The following is a 22531-nucleotide window of genomic DNA, read 5'->3' on the forward strand; positions in this document are numbered from 1 at the left end:
AGTTATAAAAATCAATTAAGAAAAATACTTATTTGAAAAAGTGGTAAATTTTCATTGTGACAGTTATCTGTTATTCAAATTTCAAAATGATACTGTAATTATCATAGGACATATTTAAGATCAGAGGAGACATGCTTCTTGCATTCCTAATGGAATACAGTGAACCTATGTATAAATTATATTTAGAATAAATAATGTACATATTCATACTCACCCTTTGTGTACCTCAAAGACATAAAAAGCGCATTAAATCTTAAAATCATCAAAAAATAGGGACATATATGTGCAATAATATTAAAAATGAAAAATACAGATTAGGCCAGCATTGCTCAGTGGATTGAGCAGGACAACAAAGAGGGGATTGATGGGGTGAGAGGAGAGAGTCGGGTGAGGGGGACAAAATGTAGGAGAAAAGAAATTGGGAAAACTGTAATAGAATAAACAATAAAAAAATAAATGCAATGTAGAGCCTAGATCAGATCCTGGAACAGAAAGTGGACATTAGTGGAAATCGGGTGATATCCTAATAAAGTCGGTTTATTTATTTTTTATATCCTGGCTGGTTTAGCTCAGTGGATTGAGCGTCGGCCTGCGAGCTAAGTGTCGCTGGTTCGATCTTCCAGTCAGGGTACATCAGAGAAGGAAAACTCTGACTCCAAAAAACCTCCGCTGCCTTGCGGCATACCTCTTCAGGGGAAAGGCTAAGAGAGTAAACCCCGACAGAAAATCCGGAGCCGGAGTCCCTAATGCGGTTTGACGTTGTAGTCAACACCGGCAACTCCTGCGGCGCACCTGAACCCAAGCTGTATCGACTCCGTCTTTCCCTTGGACCCTTCAGCTGTGAAGAGAGGGGGGTCTGCTGCATGGGCAACAGCAGACCCTCCATATTACCCTGCCCAGGCTCTGTAGCTTCAGGGTCATCACAAGATGTCGATTCAACACGGGAGGAGACAGATACCATGTCACTCCCGAGTCGGACTGCACAGCCATTCTCGCCGGTGCAGATAGACTCTTAAGAAGCTACACCATAGTCTCTCGAGACGGACGGCTGCCGACGACGATTTATTTTTTATGATATTATTTTAATTATTCATAGAGAGAGTCAAAGAGCAGGAGACAGACAGGGAGAGAGACATCAAATAGTTGCATCTTGCACACCCCAAACCAGAGACAGCCCGCTACCCTGGCATGTGCCCAGACTGGGAATCAAACCAGCAATCTTTTGGTTTGCAGTTCAGCAAAAATCCACTGAGCCATGCCAGCCAGAAGAAAACAAGTCTGTGACTTGGTTGATAGCATTGTACCAATATTAATTTACTAGTTTTGATTATTTCATGGCTACTCTTTAACATCATGGGAACTAAAGTTAAAGGCTATATAAGTACATTCCTATAAATATATGAAAAGGACATATACGAATAGAAACTTTATTATGTTTGCAACTCTTCTATAAAGTTACGGTTATTTCAAAATTAACAAAAAAAATTATATGTCAAAAAATTTCCCTCAGGCTGAATGAAGCCTCTGACAAAAATACCAGCTGGTACACTGATACAGATGGACACCTAGAACACTCATCTAGTGAGGAAAGCCTCTTGTACAATGGGCCCACACTGCATAACTAAATTCAGTATTTTTGGGGACCCACTCATATTCTCAGGGTCTGTGAGTCATGGTGCCAACTTATCCACTTGTTTTAGGTCTGCCTAATCTGTCCCCTCCAGATTTCTTCTACAAAATGTGTAGAGTATTGTTGCTACCATTGCTGAGCAAGCACACCAAACCTCTCTGTTTAATATCTTTGCTCCCCAGTTAAAAAAGATGAAGCATATTAACTTTTTCAATGAATCTTTGTCTGTAAAGCCACTGTTGGATATGCATTTCTGACCTTTTCAAAGCATGATCTGTGAAAGGATCTCTAGAAGTATTTTAATAACGTACCTGCATGACTGTGGGTATAAAATCTTTGGGTAGGACTTAGTGAGACACCAAGGCACACTTGGAAAACTCGTCCATAAAAGGTTGAAAAACACAAGGAGCAATGTAACCAAGCATGTAAAGGCTGGATATGAAGTTAGAGTTCAATAAGAGATCAAGCTGTGCCTGCAAATGAACTGACACCTGATGCCGCTTAGGGGGCCTTAGCTGAGACATGGGGTTATTCTCCTTAACATGGCCTGCACAGCCTTTAGTATATAGGTCGCATCTTAAAATGTGTACTTGTTTCTCTCCAGTAACAGGGAAAATCAGTTTGACTTACGACTAGCGAGCAATAGGTGACCATGAAAATGCAATGACAACAAAATAACGCTCACGTGTCAGGTAATTAACAAGGGCTGCTCAGGGGTGATCCCTCTGTTGAAAATGGACAATCACTCACATTTAGAAGGGCTTTAAAAATTCAGCACTAATCCAAGACATTATATTGACAGCAGTAAGGAGGAAATGACAAGGGAAAGGAGGTCCACTTTCAGAGTGTCCACACAGGCCACCTGGTTCCCTTCAATGGATTGTGTTGTTTAGGAACATATCCTAACAGCAGAGTGCCAATTATCACCAAGGATGCTGGGGCCTCACCCTCTTCTCTGAAAAAGCCCATAAGCATAACAATGCTAACTGGGTCCTGCACAGACCCAATCTGATTTGGCCCATTGGCTCATCTTGAGCAAACAGGAGTAAGAATCTCAGTTGTGTCCAGAGTGTACCTGAAAATGGAATGAGTTTATGTTCAGAAGGACATTTCCTGCCGAAAGATCTCTGGTGCAGACACGGGAGGCTGGAAAGGAGGATGTGGCTCCGGAACAAGGTCAGGGCTGCAGGGAGTAGATGGTGAGCACCTCTGTCTGCTCCAGCCAGTCCTGGACAGAGTACAGGATCAGGGGACACTGAGTTCCTTGTATGAAGAAGAGGTGAGACCTCCACCAGGGAGATAATAAAACTAGAGGTCTCTAGTATCTCTTCTGAATACGACCCAGGTATCACATCCATTGTCCTCAATACTGCGCAGACACGTCAGGGAATGTACCAAAAACACCTGAAGGGTAAAAATGAGGCTTCACATCGACCACAGTGGATACAATCGAAGCCCCTCATGCACAAGATAAGTGAACATGCAGAAAGACAAGGACAAGGCTTAATTTGTCATGGTAGATTGCCTCCAGGTCTGAAGCCAGACTCATGAGTTTGAATCCAGCCTCTTAATCCTGATATTTCTCTGTGACTTTGAAAAACCCCCTTCCTCTTCCCAATTCTAATTTCCCCAGGTATATATAAGTTCCTAATCCCCAAGGTGCTGTTAGCATTAAAAAAAAAAAAAAGTCAGAAACCAAATCCTAGATTAGTATTTGTAAGGGTTCGGTGAATTTCATTAACTCTACCTTTTTAAGGGCCAGAGTTAGTGCCTTCATTAATTTCATATCAGTCACTGAATTGAGTTTTGGAGACATTTATTGTCATACAGAGATGCTCCAATGGGAGATTTATACTCAGAATAAGGAACCCTGAAACCATCTTCTCCATGGGTTGAAGTCTGTGTGGACTCTAGCAGATATGGCAAATCTGAAAAGATCCATTTATTTTCACAAACACTTCAGGCAGGTTTGACGGGTTTGTGGCTTTGAAAAGGCACCCACAGGTGATATCTGTTGGTATAGCAACTACGTTTGAAATGAGCACCAAGGTTGGGTTTGTTAGCACACTCGGTGACTTCCGTCGTCAGCAACGGTCCGTCTCGAGAGACGATGGCGTAGCTTCTTGAGAGTCTATCTGCACCGCCGAGAATGGCTGTGCAGTCCGACTCGGGAGTGACAATCCCTGCCACACTTGTTACAGGTGAAGGCAGATGGCCGTTGTTGCTGCTGTTGACGCTGCTTCTGCCTCGATCTTTTCTGGACCCCCTCCTCGTTGCGCGCAGCCTCTGCGCGTGACGCACCTTGCCTGACCGCGAGCCTCCAGGCTAGGCGGTCGTCTGCTTGAACTTCCCATGTGTTGAGATTGATGGAGCATTGTGTCATGTCCTTTTTGCAGATGTCTTTGAACCGCAGTTTTGGGCGCCCTGTCATCCTCTTGCCTTCTGCTAGCTCGCCGTAGAGGAGGTCTTTGGGAATACGGCCTGCATCCATTCTTTTGACATGGCCGAGCCACCTGAGGCATCTCTCACTAAGAACTGCATGCAAACTGCTCATGTTGGCTCGCTTCAGCACCTCGGTGTTGGGGACCTTATCCTGCCAGGCGACATGCAGGACGCGTCGCAGGCACCTCATGTGGAAGCTGTTGAGTTTCCTTTCGTGCCTTGCGTAGGTGGTCCACGTCTCGCTGCCATAGAGGAGAGTGCTGAGTACGCAGGCTTGGTAGATGCGCAGTCTGGTTTTCTCAGTGAGGCTGGAATTGTTCCACGCTCGCCGGTTCAGTTTGGCCATAACTGTGGCTGCCCTGGCGATTCTCCGGTTGACCTCCAAGTCGACTGACAGAGAGCTCGAGATGGTGGACCCGAGGTAAGTGAAGTCGTTGACAACCTCCAGGGTGTATCCGTCGATGGTGATGCATGGGGGAGTCCCCGTGCCTTGAGCCATAACGTTTGTCTTCGTCAGGCTGATGGCTAGTCCGAACTCCTTGCATGCGTGGGAAAGGCAAGTGACTAGCTGCTGGAGTCCCTCTTCGGAGTGTGATGTCAAAGCTGCGTCGTCGGCGAAGAGCATCTCACGGATGAGCACCTCTTTGACTTTGGTCTTGGCTCAAAGACGGGCCAGGTTGTAGAGCTTGCCATCGGATCTGGTGTGAATGAAGACACCCTCGCTGCAGTCCTTAAAGGCGTATTGGAGGAGCATGGAGAAGAAGATTCCGAACAGCGTAGGCGCGAGGACGCAGCCCTGTTTTACTCCGCTGCTGACTGGGAAGGCCTCAGAGGTTGCGCCGTTGTAGGACACCGTGCTGTGCATGTTGTCGTGAAAGGACGTGACCACAGCAAGCAGATGTGGTGGACAGTCAATCTTCCGTAGCAAGCTGAAGAGACCGCTTCGACTGACCGGATCAAACGCCTTCGTGAGGTCGATAAAGGCGAGGTAGAGTGGTTTATGCTGCTCGTGACACTTCTCCTGCAGCTGGCGTAGGGAGAAGATCATGTCCACTGTTGATCGGCCAGCTCTGGAGCCACACTGGGGCTCTGGGTAGACGCGGGAAGCAAGGGTCTGCAGGCAGGCAAGAGCGACCCGGGCGAATACTTTGCCGACGACGCTGAGGAGAGAGATGCCCCGATAGTTGTTGCAGTCGCTGCGGTCTCCTTTGTTCTTGTACATGGTGATAATGTTGGTGTCTCTCATATCCTGGGGGATGTAACCCTCCTTCCAGCAGAGACAGAGTAGATGGTGGAGCGGCTGAGCACCAGGAAGCGACGGAATCCCTCCAGAAATCCTAAAGAGCGGGAAACTCGGTGACTTAGGCAGTGAAATTTCACCAAGAAAATGCAGAGCCATATTTTATTCCTTTCCATGTAAAGAGATGGACTAAATGCATGAGAGGCAGGACTCCTGGTGAAAGGGTGGGACTTTTTAATTGGGTGATAAAGGGTGGTCGGTTTGCCTCTGGGTAATCTTGGCAATAAGTTATAAAACTGGAAGTTTGATTCTGATTGTGCAAGGCTCAGTTTCTTCTGGTGTTATCTTTGGGTTTAGTTTTTGGGCATTTGGGTCTGGCACGTTCTGTTTGTATAAGTTTCTAAAACACCAGCATGGGGGAGGTTTTCCGTAAACTCTCTAGTCTTTAGAAGAGACTCAGAAAACTAACAGTTTAATCTCCTTAACTGGGTCAAGAAATGGATAGGTAACTCTGGTAAAGAGGTCCTAACAGGCGGCTTTTTGTCCTTTCTGGATGAGGGTTGTTCCTTTTAAATAAAAGTATTTCATTCTGTCCTGGCTGGTGTGATTCAGTAGATTGAGTACAGGCGAGAGAGGCAAATAGACTCTGGTTTGATTCCCAGTCAGGGCACATGCCTGGGTTGTGGGCCAGGCCTCCAATTGGAGGCCAGTGAGAGGCAACCATTGATGTTTCTCCCTCTCTCTTTCTCCAATGTGTGAGTGAAAAATCAATTCTTTGCCTCTCACACTCCCCTCACTGGGGACCTGTTCCATAAACCAGGCACGTAAACTGACCAGGGATTGAATCTGCAGCCTTTCAGATTGGGGGACAACACTCAACCCACTGTGTACTGCAGCCAAGGCAAGGTACTTTAGGTCCCTATTTTACGTGCGAAAATACAGAGGCCCATAGAGTGTACCACTTTTCTGTAATCTTAACTATGGTCAATAAGATTTAAAACTAGGTTGCATAGCCCAAGGTATGAGAAGTCTAATCACTGATTTCTTCTCTTGGGCTTCCGAGAGGGCTTTCAGGCTCAACAAAAACCTGTCCAAACTCATACCACCTGGTGAAACTACAAGTCCTGCAGCAGTCAGCAAACCACAGGTGACAGACCATAAATATGGGTGAATGATAAAAAGCAAGACTTATATTACTAAATGTTTGAATTTACAGAAGCGATAGAACGTGTTATTAATGCAGATTCTTCTTTCAAGTGTATATGTACCCAGCACATTGTGTACAGCATGAAAATACAAATAATTTTGATGTTTTGTTCTATTGAAAAATTCATTCCAAAAACATTATTCGCTAAAGTAAAAATAACCTGTTATTCAAGAAGTGAATATCGGTGACATTACAACATAGATGATTCTTTTGTCACTGTCCTATTCATTACATGAGAGTAGCCCAAATTAATGAAAGGATAGTTAAATTATGTGAGTGCGCAGTTTAATAAAAACATACCAGTAGTATGTTTTTATATCCTCTACAAATGCTCATCATAAACCTTTGGAAAAATGCAACAACAGAGAAAGCATAACAAATACATGAAAAGGGCTAAAAGTATACAAATTAGACGAACACCACAGACTTTAAGAATGCATAGAGGCACAATTTAGATCATATTGGTTTAAATCTACAAAATTTAAACATTAAACATCTAAGACTTGTGAATACATTAAACTAAACTCACACGCTTCCTCAAAAGTTTTCATCAGTTTCACTACACTGAAAAATTAGATTTCCTAAAATCTATTTACACAGTGAGAATTCTCAAATGTCAAAAGGGAACAGACTTATGGCTAAAGATTTCCCAAGTTCACATGATGCCTGAAGCTTTCAAGCAGTGTGAGATATGATTAAGATGGACTTCGATCTGAGATAAGTCTTTCCACATTTGATATCTCCAAAGGTCTATGTCCGGTGTAAAGTCTCTGATAGTATGAAAGGAGAAAGACTCAGAAAAAAATTTCTCCCATTCCCTGTACTCATAATGCCATTCACTGAGTAAAATTCAATATAATTAAGGCTACTGCTAGAAAAAAAAAATCTCATATTGCATGCATATACAAAAGCTTTCTCCTGTGTGACTTGTCAAAAGATAACAAAAGCAATGGATAGAAAATAATTCTCAAATCTTAAGTTATAAGAACTTAGACATTATATTATTTAATGACAAAGAAGGCAATAGTCAGGTACAAGCAGTTTCATTTTCCCAGCACTCAAAATATACTTTACAGTACTGACTCAACCATACTAGGAAAAATGACTGATACAAAAAGAATTTCCCACATTCATTGCAAATACATATATTTCTCTAGTGCGAACTCTCTGAGGACAGGTCCAGGACAACCAGAGATAAAGTCTTTCCATTTATACTGCACTCACAATGCGTTTGTCCAGTGTGAAGCCTCTAAGGATAACGAAGGCTACTGACAAAATGAAATTTTACACATTCCCTGAAGCCACAAAACTTTTCTCCTGTGTGTAGTCTCTCACAACAATGAAGGTTAATACTACAGGGAAAATATTTCCAACATTTGTGTTACTTTGCTTTGAAGACTTTGAAGGTAAAGAAAGTGACTGCTGCAGGTAAAGGATTACGCATATTCAAGCACTCATAAGACCTTTATCCAGTGTGAACACTTTGAAGACAATGAGAAGCAGAGTTCCAGGTACAAGATTTCCCTCATTAACTGCACTTAGAAGTCCTTTTTCCAGTGTGAACTCTGTGATGCCGGCAGAGATGAGAACTACTGGTAAAAGACTTCCCACATTCACCACACTCATAAGGCCTTTCCCCAGTGTGAACTCTCTGATGATAACGGAGGGCGGGGCTACTAGTAAAAGATTTTCCACATTGAGTGCACTTATAAGGCCTTTCGCCAGTGTGAACTCTATGATGAAGATGGAGGGCAGAGCTATTGGTAAAAGATTTTCCACATTCACTGCACTCGTATGGCCTTTCTACAGTGTGAACTCTCTGATGACAACGAAGGGCAGGACTACTGATAAAAGATTTTCCACATTCACTGCAATCATGAGGCCTTTCCCCAGTGTGAACACGCTGATGAACACGGAGGTAAGAGCTACTGGTAAAAAATTTCCCACATTCATCACACTTACAAAACCTTTCTCCAGTGTGAAGTCTGTGGTGATAACGGAGGGCTGAGATATGGATAAAAGATTTTTTACATTCACTGCACTCATGAGGCCTTTCCCCAGTGTGAACACGCTGATGAACACGGAGGTAAGAGCTACTGGTAAAAAATTTCCCACATTCATCACACTTACAAAACCTTTCTCCAGTGTGAACTCTGTGATGATAACGGAGGGCCGAGATAGAGGTAAAAGATTTTCTACATTTACTGCACTCATAAGGCCTTTCTCCAGTGTGAAGTTTCTGATGAACACGGAGGGAACAACTTTGGTTAAAAGATTTTCCACATTCGGTGCACTCGTAAGGCCTTTCTCCAGTGTGAAGTCTTTGATGTTCACTAAGGTTATACCTACTAGTGAAAGATTTTCCACATTCAGTGCACTCATAAGGCCTCTCTCCAGTGTGAACTCTCTGATGAACCTGAAGGGATGAGCTACGGGTAAAAGATTTTCCACATTCAGTGCACTCATAAGGCCTTTCTCCAGTGTGAACTTTCTGATGAACACGGAGGGAAGAACTTAGGTTAAAAGATTTTCCACATTCGGTGCACTTGTAAGGCCTTTCTCCAGTGTGAAGTCTTTGATGTTCACTAAGGTTAGACCTATTAGTGAAAGATTTTCCACATTCAGTGCACTCATAAGGCCTCTCTCCAGTGTGAACTCTCTGATGAACCTGAAGGGATGAGCTACGGGTAAAAGATTTTCCACATTCAGTGCACTCATAAGGCCTCTCTCCAGTGTGAACTCTCTGATGAACCTGAAGGGATGAGCTACGGGTAAAAGACTTTCCACATTCAGTGCACTTGTAAGGTCTTTCTCCAGTGTGAACTCTGTGATGTACCTGAAGCGAAGATCTATTGGTAAAAGATTTCCCACATTCACAACATACAAAGCACGTACTTCCAGTAAGGACTCTCTGGTCCTCAACAAGTGCATCGTCACATTCAATGGCTTTCGTGCGTTCTCTGGTGGTGTAATATTGTTTTCTACTTTGAAAACTCATTCCAGGCTTAGAGATTTCCTTTGCTCTGTGCATCGTATGAGTAGCCAGTTCCTCATTATGTCCAGAGCTGTTGAGAAAGCATTTTCCAACATGAGTGGAGGTACAAGGCTTCCGTGACACATGGAAATTGTAAGTTTTTGCAAGGGAAATTCTGTCCACACTGCTTATGAAACAATTTTTTGTTTTGTCCTCCTCCTGGTGCTGATGACTCTGTGCACTGAGATAAAATGGTTCTGCACATGCCCCACACCTCAGCAGTGTCGGGCTCTGTTGTGTTCCCTGCTGCTCAACCAAGAGGAAAACGTCTCTCAAGATGGGCCCACAACGGTCACAGGGGTGGCTCTTCTGGACACACAGCACTGACTTGGGATTCTTAATGTGCGATTCCCTTCCAGAAATATCCTGTCCAATGGGTGTCTCCACAGCCTCTGCTCCACAGCAGCAACCTGAACAGATACAAACACTAGTAAATACATAGTGACCTATAGGGAGGGGGTCTTCTCATCACAAATTTGCATGTGTAACATCTGACATGCACCTACATGGTCATTTCCCAGACTAATGAGATAGACTGTGAGAAAGGCCCTCGGTTCAGTAAATAATGGGCACCTCACTAAATGAAAGATATTAGGATAGAATGGGACACAAGGAAGAGAGGCGGGTCGTACAAGTTGTCCTCAGATAATAGCTGCCTAAAAAACCAGTCTTGCTTGTGACGTAAGACTGTGTAGAGGAATGGGAATGTGCCTCAAACCATCAACATCAACCGCAGCACAGCAGATGCTGTGCAGGTTTTGCATAGAAATTCTTGTGCACTTCAAGTCCAAACAGGTACTGATCAAAACTGGAGAGCACACCAAAGAGACTCCTCAGAGAAATGGTTGTGTCGTAGATGTTGAGAGGCAGAGATTATCCATGGCTAGAACTCAGAGCTCAAATGAAAACTACTGAGAGTAAAAACTGGCAATGTGCCAACACTGGTAAAGGACAAGTAGATAAAGGTATGGCCACTACCAATAATGATAAATACATTTAAAGAGAACTGGTTCCTCATTACTTGGAATAAAATTCTCCCCAATTTCCCTTCGCCAATGCCAGACACCCTCTGTGAACATCCTGTCAGGTCATACACACGGGACTTTACCACTTCCTTCCCAGTTCAGCAGTTATGTGCAATACAGATGATAGAACTCCAAAGAGAAAGCAGAAGACATGATAACCAGCACTGTCATAGAAGAACTGAGTACAAACCAATAAAATGGAAAAGATCTATGTTGTGATGACAGCCAGACAGCATTAATAAAAAATACAAATATTCAACCCCCTTCAAGAATAATCACACAATTATCCATGATAAAGAGCATCTCTTAAGGAAAGCGGGAGAGGCTTAAGAGAACAGTTATCACAAAGTGCTACAAAGTGGTGTATAATACAGAGAACTACACAGAAGAAGAGAGGGAAAGTAGCTTTAGCAAACGTGTTGAGTTTTTAAATACAGAATACTTGTCCCAGAGAGTGCCGTGTGCTACCATTGACTCTAGTGGCCTGTTTTGTGCCACCAAAGACTTATTAGAAATGGAAAGAAAAAAAGAAACTTGCAGCTGAAATAAAGGCATATTAAATACAAACAGAAAAATGTCGGAAAGTGAAAAACTTTCTGGAAAGCCAGTAATGTCATCAAGTTCACATACTAAAATACTTCATTGGTGCAGTGTGCTTCAATTAACTCTAAAGTATAGGATACATAAAGTGTATTACTAATAACAGTAGTGAGAATTTGTGAAATGATGAACAATATATAAAGATGTGAACTATGACATCAAAACGTATATAGGGGTGGTGTGGAAGAGGAAAGACTATAATTTTTCCATGCAACTGAACCTTTTTTTGGATACAATGAACTATTAAGAGTATGAGTAGTTTTGTAGAAGTCTAATAAAAACAAACCACAAGCACATTTCCTATAGAAGGGACAAACAAAAGAGAATGGAATCAAATCACACAGAAAAGACAGCAAGATATGAAAACAAAGAAAGAAGTACAAAAGAGCAGAAAACTATGACAAGGTGGCAACAGTAGGTCCTTAAAGAAATTCTCCAATCAAAAGACAGAGAGTAGCTGTAGGGATAAAAAGCACAAGACATAAAAGCATTCAAGACTTTGCTTCAGGCCATTGTTATCAGTTTAGCACAAATAAATGCATGAAAACTCTCACGATGGGTGAAAGAGTGAAGGAATTAGAAAGTACAAATTGGAAGTTACAGAATACTCATGGGGATGTAAAGTACAGGCTAGTAATTATGTATGTCAGATGGATGTGAGATTTATTGAGATGTATAGTGTTTAATTATGAAACTAATATAACGTACTTCATCAGTATTTAAAATTAAAAAATTTTTTCAAAAAAATAAATAGTCCACACTGGTGTGGCTAAGTGGACTGAGTGCCACCCTACAAAACCAAAGGTTGCTGGTTCAATTCCCAGTCAGGGCACATCCCTGGGTTCCAGGACAGGTGCCATTTGGAGGTAGGCGAGAGGCTACCAATCTATTTATCTATCGTACCTTGATATTCTTCTCCCTCCCTTTCTCCATTAGTCCTTTCTAAAAGTGAATAAAATCTTTCAATTAATGAATTAATTAATTGAGGTCATGCAGGACTTATCCTGTTTTCAGAAATCAAAAACAAAATTATCCCCAGCTAGTGTGGCTCAATGGACTGAGCGCCAACATGTTAACCAAAGGGTTGCTGGTTTGATCCTCAATCAGGGAGCATGTCTGGGTTGTAGGCCAGGTTCCCAGTTGGGGCATACGAGAGGCAACCACACATTGATGTTTCTCTCCTCTTTCTCCCTTGCTTCTCCTCTTTAAACAATCAAACCAAAAATAAATAAATAAACCTCCCACAAGACACAATATATGCTGCTTCCAAGACACTCAGTAATCTTTATGGACATAAATATGCTGAAAATAAAGAGATGTTAAAAATATCCCATGCTAATAACACCAAAGACTTCAGGAAGATAACAATTTAATTACTATGCACACAACCACTGAGCACGTAAGTAACATTGAGCAAAAAACATAAGATCTGAAGGTAGAAAACACAATGCACTGTACTAGGGACATCAAATATTCCCCTTTCAGAATGGGTAGATCAGCCCGTTCTAAAGAAATCAGGAGTTATTCATGTTTGAGAAGACTACAGTATTCCCTACTTATTGCGGGTATTACGTTCTAGGCACCCCCGCGATAGGTGAAAATCTGCAGAGTAGGAGCCTTACATTTATTTTACTATTTATATATATTTTAAGGCTTTATAAACCCTTCCCTCACACTTATAAACCGTTCCCAGTCCCTTATTAACCTTTCCCACTCCCTCATTGACCTTTTCCACACTTTTATTAACGCTACTTATATTCTTAAACATATTCTTAAACATACATTTATTTTACTATTTATATATATTTTAAGGCTTTATAAACCCTTCCCTCACACTTATAAACCGTTCCCAGTCCCTTATTAACCTTTCCCACTCCCTCATTGACCTTTTCCACACTTTTATTAACACTACTTATATTCTTAAACATATTCTACTCTTACACCTACGTAAATTTACCAACATACGTAGACAGTATCGCAAATTCCGTGATATAGCAAAAAATCCACGATAAATAAATATATTTTCTAAAATCTCGACAATAAGTGAACCGCAATATAGAGAGGACCACTGAATTGAGAAAACAGAACTAATGAATATATGCATAATATTTGCTACAACACTGATCAAGTGGCTTATTAATTTGAGCACTGTCCCAAGCAAGACTACAGGTTTGATCCCCTTCTAAAGGTACAAACTAGAGGCAACCAACAGATGCTTCTCTCTCACATTGATGTTTCTCTTTCTCACTTTCTTCTTCTAATAATCAATAAAAATACTCTACAGTGAGAATAAAATATATATCTGTAGAAATGGTCAACAGGTATACAAAAAATGCTTTTTCTCATTAATCAATGAGAAATGCATTAGGCTTGTGGCAACACTACTGACCTCAGATCCTTCCCTGTGAGGCTTCAGTTCAGCAGGTGCTGGGGCTGCAGGGAGAGGAGCGGGCAGTGCAAGCAAACCAGCCCTGCCAAGACCAGGACCGGCCCAGAGAACTGGGAAAGCGGGCAGTGCCCACAGTCCACATGTGAGAACAGAGGGCACCCTTGGGAACACAAGGCAAAAAGGACCCCTGGACATAATCAAGGGTCAGCTTGTTCGTGGGAAGAGACTGTCCAGCAAAGCAGTGAGGACGAGGGAGATGTGTCTTACCCATGACCTTAGCAGTCCTGAGCCCGGTCACATAATAGGCCCCATAGTAACGCCCGGTGTTCTGAACAGGACAAGAAACACCATGCTAGCATAGGAGCAGGGAAGCCCTTTAAGTTCTATGTATCATTTTCATTGCGTGGGACAGAAAGCCTTTGAAACTGTGTAATCATGCCAGGGCCTGGTTGGCAGGCAGGAGGGGCTCCACAGGGGCCAAAGAAGAAGTTTCATAAAACAACTTTCATTAACTGCCTGTCTGTGATCACTCTCTCTTTTAGCAGGGGGTCCCTAGGGCTTAGAGAAAGAGCTCATAAATGTATCTGCTTTAACTGCCTCCTGAGAGGTTTCTGTTTTGCAACAAGATGGCAAAATATGGACGGGAGCAAAATGAGAATTTGAGCTAATACTGCCCCCCGCACCCCAAAACTCTACATGCCTAAATTAAGGTAATCAAGTCCCGACCCGGGAGAGAAAACTGACACAACCTTTACCTGACAATCAATACGTAACTCCCTTACTCCATCCCTCCAGGAAAAGCGTCTCAGGAAAAAGGACCTGATGCTTTTTGCCACCCTTGCTGTTGCCGCACTGAACCTATGCCTCTCATCCCCACCTCGGCAAGGCCCCATCTCTGACCTGAGAATGTATCACTATAAACTCTCCTGCATGCTAGTAGATTGCTAATCTGTAATTCATTGCTGTATCAGAAAAAAATAACCCGTCTCTCCCAGAAAAAGCCTAAGACTGCTGTTCATTGCTCCCTGGGTACAAGTCTGGTCAGGACCCTTAGGACTTAGAATAGAAACAAAGCAATCCTGAGAAAATGGGAGCGCAGGAGTGCCCAAGAACAGGGCACTGGGAGAGACGGTCTTACCCAGCGAAGATATAAGAGCGTAGTTCTCCAGCATCACATTCAGGTACAGCGATCTCTGAGCTTCACCAAGAAGACACCATTCTGTCCTGGAGAAACACACGGCGACATCCTCAAAGGTCACAACAACCTGACAGAATTAACACAAATAAATCTGGAAAAGTCTTTCTTAGGCACAGCATTCCCACAATGCCCCACACGCAACCCACTGCAGGGCCCACTATACAGAAAAAGCAGCAGCCCTTGGTGCCTGAGCTGCCTGCTGTCTCACCACAGTTTGATTAATCACTCAGATCACCCTCAGTAAAAGCTGGTGGGGTAAGAGAAAGTGGGGCAGGTTAATGCCATCTAATCTCAGGGCGGAGGCTGCAGGTTCCCATTCTTCCTGCTAAGATATTTCACTGAGTCTCCCACTTCATGACTCAAAGGACAGCCAAATACGGTGTTATGTTGTTTGACCCTTAGATCTGTACACCAGGTTCCCAGGACCACCAGCTCACACTGCCTCTAGCTGTGCATAATTGGGTGATGTTTACCTGCTTCACAGACTCAAAACCAAGTTGACACCTTCAGCTCTGCCATCTTTGCCTACAGGCACAAATGCTCTCCCCATTTTGTTTTACTCCATCCTCAAACATTCAGCAGATTACTAGACTCATGTTTCAGCTGCTCACAGGTTTCCACTCACTGCTTTTTGAAACTTTTAAAAGTGTGAACCAAACAAACCATCTGATATTCCTAGAGAGAATTAACCTACCACCATCTTCCCCAGTCCAGCTGATGGAGCCTCCACGGCTTCAGCTGCTACAACCAAAAACGCTCGGGTGGTTTTGAACCCTTTATCTCTCCCAGCTGCACAATCTAAATCTCTAGGACAGCTGGTGTGGCTCAGTGGACTAAGTGTCAGCCTGAGAACCAAAGGGTTTCTGGTTCTATTCCCGGTCAGGGCACACAGTTCTGGGTTGTAGGCTGGGGTCCTCGGTGGGGAATGTGCAAGAGGAAACCACACATTGATGTGTTTCTCCCTTTCGTTCCCCCTCCCTTCCACTCTCTGTAAAAAAATTAATAAAGAAAATATATATTATTTTAAATCTCAAACTCTTTGTGTCCATCTTCAATAAAATGATGGGGAATAGGAGTGAAGGTAATGGAAGAGGGTGAGGAGGAAAAACAGTAATTGAAAAAAATACACACACACAAAAAAAGGTCCAACAATCCAACCTTTTCTTCTACCTCTGAGGCCCAACTCTGGTTCACCATCTCTCATAGGATGACAGAATTTACCTGGTCCTGGGCTCTATGCCTCCTGTTTTACTCCCATAATCTGTTTCCCACTAGCTGCAAAATGGAGCCTGTTAAGCCCAGGAGAGATCAACTCCTTTCTTTTAGCAAGTGCCTCATTATATGCTTGAACCAAATTCTCATTTGACCGTTTTACAAGTCTGATTTTTAACCCCTTTTTCCTTGTTTTTCACAAACACAAAAGGTAACTGAGGTAACTATTCCCAATTCTGTGGAACCTCGAAGCATTTGGAAGTGCTTGAGTCTCTCCCTAGATAATCTTCCATAACTATTCCCACTGGTAGCCAGTGTGGATGAAAAAGAATAGGGGCCCCACCCTGGCTGGTGTGCCTCCGTGGATTGAGTTCCAGCCTGCTAACCTAGGGGTAGATGGTTCCATTCCCTGTCAGGGCACATGCCTGGGTTGCAGGCCAGGTCCCCAGTTGAGGGCATGTGAGAGGCATCCAATTGTTTCTCTCACACATCTACGTATTTCTCCCTTTCTTTCTCCCTCCTATCATAAATAAATAATCTTTTAAAAAATGCAGGTGGTGGGGTTGTTAGAGAGCAGGGTCCCCCAAATTCTCCATAGCCCATGGTTTGGGGATGGGAGATGGAACTCAGTGGAACACAGACATTTTCCAGAAATACTTAATTTTTCAATGCAAATTCCACAGAGAGAGGAGGGGCTTGGACCATAGAATAGTGACAAAAATGTTACGTGTCCTGTCCAAAATTCTACAAGTGACCGTGACTGGTCGCCACATACTGTGTCACAGGCTGTGGTCAGGCATTTAAAAATAAGGCAACAGACATTAAGGGAGGGAGCCATGAGGGTTGAAAGAGAAACGAAGCATCTCACGAACCAGTCTTAAGGTCAGGTGGGAAAGAAGGGGCCACATGTTTCTGCATTAAGAGCTGAAAAACACAACACAGGCAAAACCTCTCTAATCAGGCACAACTTACTGGGAGCTGCCGGTAAAGCTGAACTGTGTCTGGGAAATACAAAACCCGAGACTCCTAGTTTCCTAGAGCAAAATTGTTTCTCTGACTTTTCTATTCTAAAACTAACTACTTTGGCAGGGAAGGCCAGAACTCTGTGTCTCAGTGTTTTAAAGAAAGTAAGACTTAAGGAAAACAATCCGCCATTAATCGAAATCTGTATACGCTTTAAAAAAACAACTCCTTTTCCTTTTCGCCAAACTACGGTATTCAGAGTTATGCTTTTTGGTGGTGGGAAATCATGCCTCTCATAACTGAACAGCCTGTGGGCTCTGTTTCAGGGGCCACATGCTAACCCTGATCAGTTTGGGGAAGTCCATCATGATGGCCTCACAAACTGAGAGACCGAGAATACCCAGAGATATACGGTCAGAAATTAAAACTTCCCACTAAAAGCTATTCATGGACAGGATTCTTGTCCTAGGCCAGTAACTTCTGTGAGGAAGGTCAATTTTTACCTTAACTGAGTCCATCTATCTATTTTTGCACTTAAGTTAACATACTTTGGAATGTCAGGATAATTTCCTTTTTTCTTACCTCTCTGGGGACATCCTCTGCACCAGAACAGAGACCAAACAACCCCTTATTGTTCTTATTATTGTCTTAAGTAATTAAATATTTAACTATCCTATATCCACCAATGTAAAAGGGCATTTTTAATTTTTATCTAATATCAGACTTTCCTTTTCTTTTCTCCTATCTCACTAACCTATCACCAATGGAGTACAAGTTCCCCCTTCTGTCTTCCCTTTTCTCTGAGAGACACAATAAAGGCTAAAACTGCCATTTTATGAAGCATTATTTCACTGCATTGAGATTGTTTCCTGGCAGTCATCATCAGTTTGGCTAAAATAAACAGTAAAAACAGTTTCTGCAGTTGGACTGTTTCTTTCGTTGACACCACACATGGGAGCACCTGGATATTACCTGTGACCTGCACTCAAGTCTGTGGTATCCACAGGGTCCTCACACCCCAGAGCGGGGAAACCATCAAGGAAAGAGTCTTACGTCACCATAAGTTAGTGTCACCACCAGGGAGGGGCTGGGACACCCTGTCCTTCCTCGTCTAGTTCCATAATGGTTTTCCACTTCAGAACCTCCGGGAACACGCAGGCACCCACCTGCACCTCCAGCTCAGCGGGTCTCAGCTGTATCCCGGCCCCGCCCTGCGGTCTGGGGACCTCAGGTAAGAGTCTGTCCTCAGTGGGGCCTCTCACCAGCCCTCTGACCTGGAACGAGGGCCCCTCTCCCTGAGCCTCTCTCTCTCATCACCGGACCCCAGCAGGTTTCTGTCTCAGCAGGATGGAAAAGCCTTGGAAACCCAGACACAGCACGTGGCCCCTCTCGGTCACGGCCTTCCCTGGCAACGCCTCCCCCTGCTCCACCTCAGACTGTTTAAGGCCGATGCAGGGCGGCCGCCAGGACTGCGCGTCCTTCAGGGTCAGCGGCACCTGCGCGTCCTTCCACGGCGGCCCCTCAGCCCGTCACCCACCTCACCCCGTGACACCCTTGTCACCCACGGCGCCTCACGACCCGGAAGCGGTGGCCTCGGCTGCAGGACAGGACGGGCACCGCGCACCCGGGTGCGGGGCTCGGTGGGGGAGGGGAGGGCCCGGGACGCGCACTCACCTCAGCCCGGCGCCTCAGTGCGGCCCCCGCCGCCGGACGCTGTGGGCGGACCGGGCCGGAAGCGACGGGCGAGGCGGGGGCGCAGGGCACCGCGGTCCCCATCCCGGAGCAGGGGCAGGTCACCTGAGCGGAGACACGGAGACTCACAATCGCGTTTATACCGCGGCGACAACGGGTATCTCCATTAAACCACTGACCGGTGAGACGATCCTGAGTTAAGGTAAAATGCCAGCCACTGGGCGACGGAAGTCCCGCCCACAAGCGCTCCGCCCTAACGGAAATGCCTTTTCTGAGCCTCCATTGGCTCAGCCCTGAACAGCCTTCTGGGTACCGTGGTTCCTACTGTCCGAACGCTACAAAGTGGTTTCCCACCTGATTGCATGAGGAAATACCGAGGTTCACCAGGGAAAGTCCTGAGAAATAAGACGTCCTGGTCCAAAAGAGAGCTTGAAAATGACAAAAGATGTCGTCTGTTCCTGGTGAAGGGTCTTTCGTGCCTGTAGATGAACGTGCATCATCTCTGCAACTCCATAGTCAGTCATAGTAAAAGGAGGTATTCCTGCATTACAGGGTCGAAAAAAAATTCATAAATGACCTAATTACACCATCACATATATGACAGAGGTAACACAAGAATGTAAGACAAACGTTTGATACAAAAAATTACAAAGAATATAAACCGAAATGGAAGATTATTGTTTAGTTATAAAAATCAATTAAGAAAAATACTTATTTGAAAAAGTGGTAAATTTTCATTGTGACAGTTATCTGTTATTCAAATTTCAAAATGATACTGTAATTATCATAGGACATATTTAAGATCAGAGGAGACATGCTTCTTGCATTCCTAATGGAATACAGTGAACCTATGTATAAATTATATTTAGAATAAATAATGTACATATTCATACTCATCCTTTGTGTACCTCAAAGACATAAAAAGCGCATTAAATCTTAAAATCATCAAAAAATAGGGACATATATGTGCAATAATATTAAAAATGAAAAATACAGATTAGGCCAGCATTGCTCAGTGGATTGAGCAGGACAACAAAGAGGGGATTGATGGGGTGAGAGGAGAGAGTCGGGTGAGGGGGACAAAATGTAGGAGAAAAGAAATTGGGAAAACTGTAATAGAATAAACAATAAAAAAATAAATGCAATGTAGAGCCTAAATCAGATCCTGGAACAGAAAGTGGACATTAGTTGAAATCGGGTGATATCCTAATAAAGTCGGTTTATTTATTTTTTATGATATTATTTTAATTATTCATAGAGAGAGTCAAAGAGCAGGAGACAGACAGGGAGAGAGACATCAAATAGTTGCATCTTGCACACCCCAAACCAGAGACAGCCCGCTACCCTGGCATGTGCCCAGACTGGGAATCAAACCAGCAATCTTTTGGTTTGCAGTTCAGCAAAAATCCACTGAGCCATGCCAGCCAGAAGAAAACAAGTCTGTGACTTGGTTGATAGCATTGTACCAATATTAATTTACTAGTTTTGATTATTTCATGGCTACTCTTTAACATCATGGGAACTAAAGTTAAAGGCTATATAAGTACATTCCTATAAATATATGAAAAGGACATATACGAATAGAAACTTTATTATGTTTGCAACTCTTCTATACAGTTACGGTTATTTCAAAATTAACAAAAAAATTATATGTCAAAAAATTTCCCTCAGGCTGAATGAAGCCTCTGACAAAAATACCAGCTGGTACACTGATACAGATGGACACCTAGAACACTCACCTAGTGAGGAAAGCCTCTTGTACAAGGGGCCCACACTGCATAACTAAATTCAGTATTTTTGGGGTCCCACTCATATTCTCAGGGTCTGTGAGTCATGGTGCCAACTTATCCACTTGTTTTAGGTCTGCCTAATCTGTCCCCTCCAGATTTCTTCTACAAAATGTGTAGAGTATTGTTGCTACCATTGCTGAGCAAACACACCAAACCTCTCTGTTTAATATCTTTGCTCCCCAGTTAAGAAAGATGAAGCATATTAACTTTTTCAATGAATCTTTGTCTGTAAAGCCACTGTTGGATATGCATTTCTGACCTTTTCAAAGCATGATCTGCGAAAGGATCTCTAGAAGTATTTTAATAACGTGCCTGCATGACTGTGGGTATAAAATCTTTGGGTAGGACTTAGTGAGACACCAAGGCACACTTGGAAAACTCGTCCATAAAAGGTTGAAAAACACAAGGAGCAATGTAACCAAGCATGTAAAGGCTGGATATGAAGTTAGAGTTCAATAAGAGATCAAGCTGTGCCTGCAAATGAACTGACACCTGATGCCGCTTAGGGGGCCTTAGCTGTGACATGGGGTTATTCTCCTTAACATGGCCTGCACAGCCTTTAGTATATAGGTCGCATCTTAAAATGTGTACTTGTTTCTCTCCAGTAACAGGGAAAATCAGTTTGACTTACGACTAGCGAGCAATAGCTGACCATGAAAATGCAATGCCATCAAAATAACGCTCACGTGTCAGGTAATTAACAAGGGCTGCTCAGGGGTGATCCCTCTGTTGAAAATGGACAATCACTCACATTTAGAAGGGCTTTAAAAATTCAGCACTAATCCAAGACATTATATTGACAGCAGTAAGGAGGAAATGACAAGGGAAAGGAGGTCCGCTTTCAGAGTGTCCACACAGGCCACCTGGTTCCCTTCAATGGATTGTGTTGTTTAGGAACATATCCTAACAGCAGAGTGCCAATTATCACCAAGGATGCTGGGGCCTCACCCTCTTCTCTGAAAAAGCCCATAAGCATAACAATGCTAACTGGGTCCTGCACAGACCCAATCTGATTTGGCCCATTGGCTCATCTTGAGCAAACAGGAGTAAGAATCTCAGTTGTGTCCAGAGTGTACCTGAAAATGGAATGAGTTTATGTTCACAAGGACATTTCCTGCCGAAAGATCTCTGGTGCAGACACGGGAGGCTGGAAAGGAGGATGTGGCTCCGGAACAAGGTCAGGGCTGCAGGGAGTAGATGGTGAGCACCTCTGTCTGCTCCAGCCAGTCCTGGACAGAGTACAGGATCAGGGGACACTGAGTTCCTTGTATGAAGAAGAGGTGAGACCTCCACCAGGGAGATAATAAAACTAGAGGTCTCTAGTATCTCTTCTGAATACGACCCAGGTATCACATCCATTGTCCTCAATACTGCACAGACACGTCAGGGAATGTACCAGAAACACCTGAAGGGTAAAAATGAGGCTTCACATCGACCACAGTGGATACAATCGAAGCCCCTCATGCACAAGATAAGTGAACATGCAGAAAGACAAGGACAAGTCTTAATTTGTCATGGTAGATTGCCTCCAGGTCTGAAGCCAGACTCATGAGTTTGAATCCAGCCTCTTAATCCTGATATTTCTCTGTGACTTTGAAAAACCCCCTTCCTCTTCCCAATTCTAATTTCCCCAGGTATATATAAGTTCCTAATCCCCAAGGTGCTGTTAGCATTAAAAAAAAAAAAAAGTCAGAAACCAAATCCTAGATTAGTATTTGTAAGGGTTCGGTGAATTTCATTAACTCTACCTTTTTAAGGGCCAGAGTTAGTGCCTTCATTAATTTCATATCAGTCACTGAATTGAGTTTTGGAGACATTTATTGTCATACAGAGATGCTCCAATGGGAGATTTATACTCAGAATAAGGAACCCTGAAACCATCTTCTCCATGGGTTGAAGTCTGTGTGGACTCTAGCAGATATGGCAAATCTGAAAAGATCCATTTATTTTCACAAACACTTCAGGCAGGTTTGACGGGTTTGTGGCTTTGAAAAGGCACCCACAGGTGATATCTGTTGGTATAGCAACTACGTTTGAAATGAGCACCAAGGTTGGGTTTGTTAGCACACTCGGTGACTTCCGTCGTCAGCAACGGTCCGTCTCGAGAGA

At 43.5% G+C, this 22531-nt stretch overlaps 1 protein-coding gene across 1 annotated transcript; it reads right to left on the reverse strand.

Moving 5' to 3' along the window:
• Window positions 1–7497: 7497 nt before the first annotated feature.
• LOC149995709 (uncharacterized) lies at window positions 7498–19172 on the reverse strand. The gene is made up of 3 exons (XM_090259947.1): window positions 18615–19172; window positions 14706–14832; window positions 7498–9963 (listed from the first exon to the last, which is right to left on the reverse strand). The coding sequence occupies exons 1-3, from the start codon at window positions 18714–18716 to the stop codon at window positions 8048–8050; spliced, it is 2145 nt and encodes a 714-aa protein (XP_090116073.1). The 5' UTR covers window positions 18717–19172; the 3' UTR covers window positions 7498–8047.
• Window positions 19173–22531: the final 3359 nt, after the last annotated feature.

Source organism: Furipterus horrens, unplaced genomic scaffold (assembly GCF_987537825.1).
Source record: "Furipterus horrens unplaced genomic scaffold, mFurHor1.1.pri manual_scaffold_13, whole genome shotgun sequence".
Lineage (NCBI taxonomy): Eukaryota > Metazoa > Chordata > Mammalia > Chiroptera > Furipteridae > Furipterus > Furipterus horrens.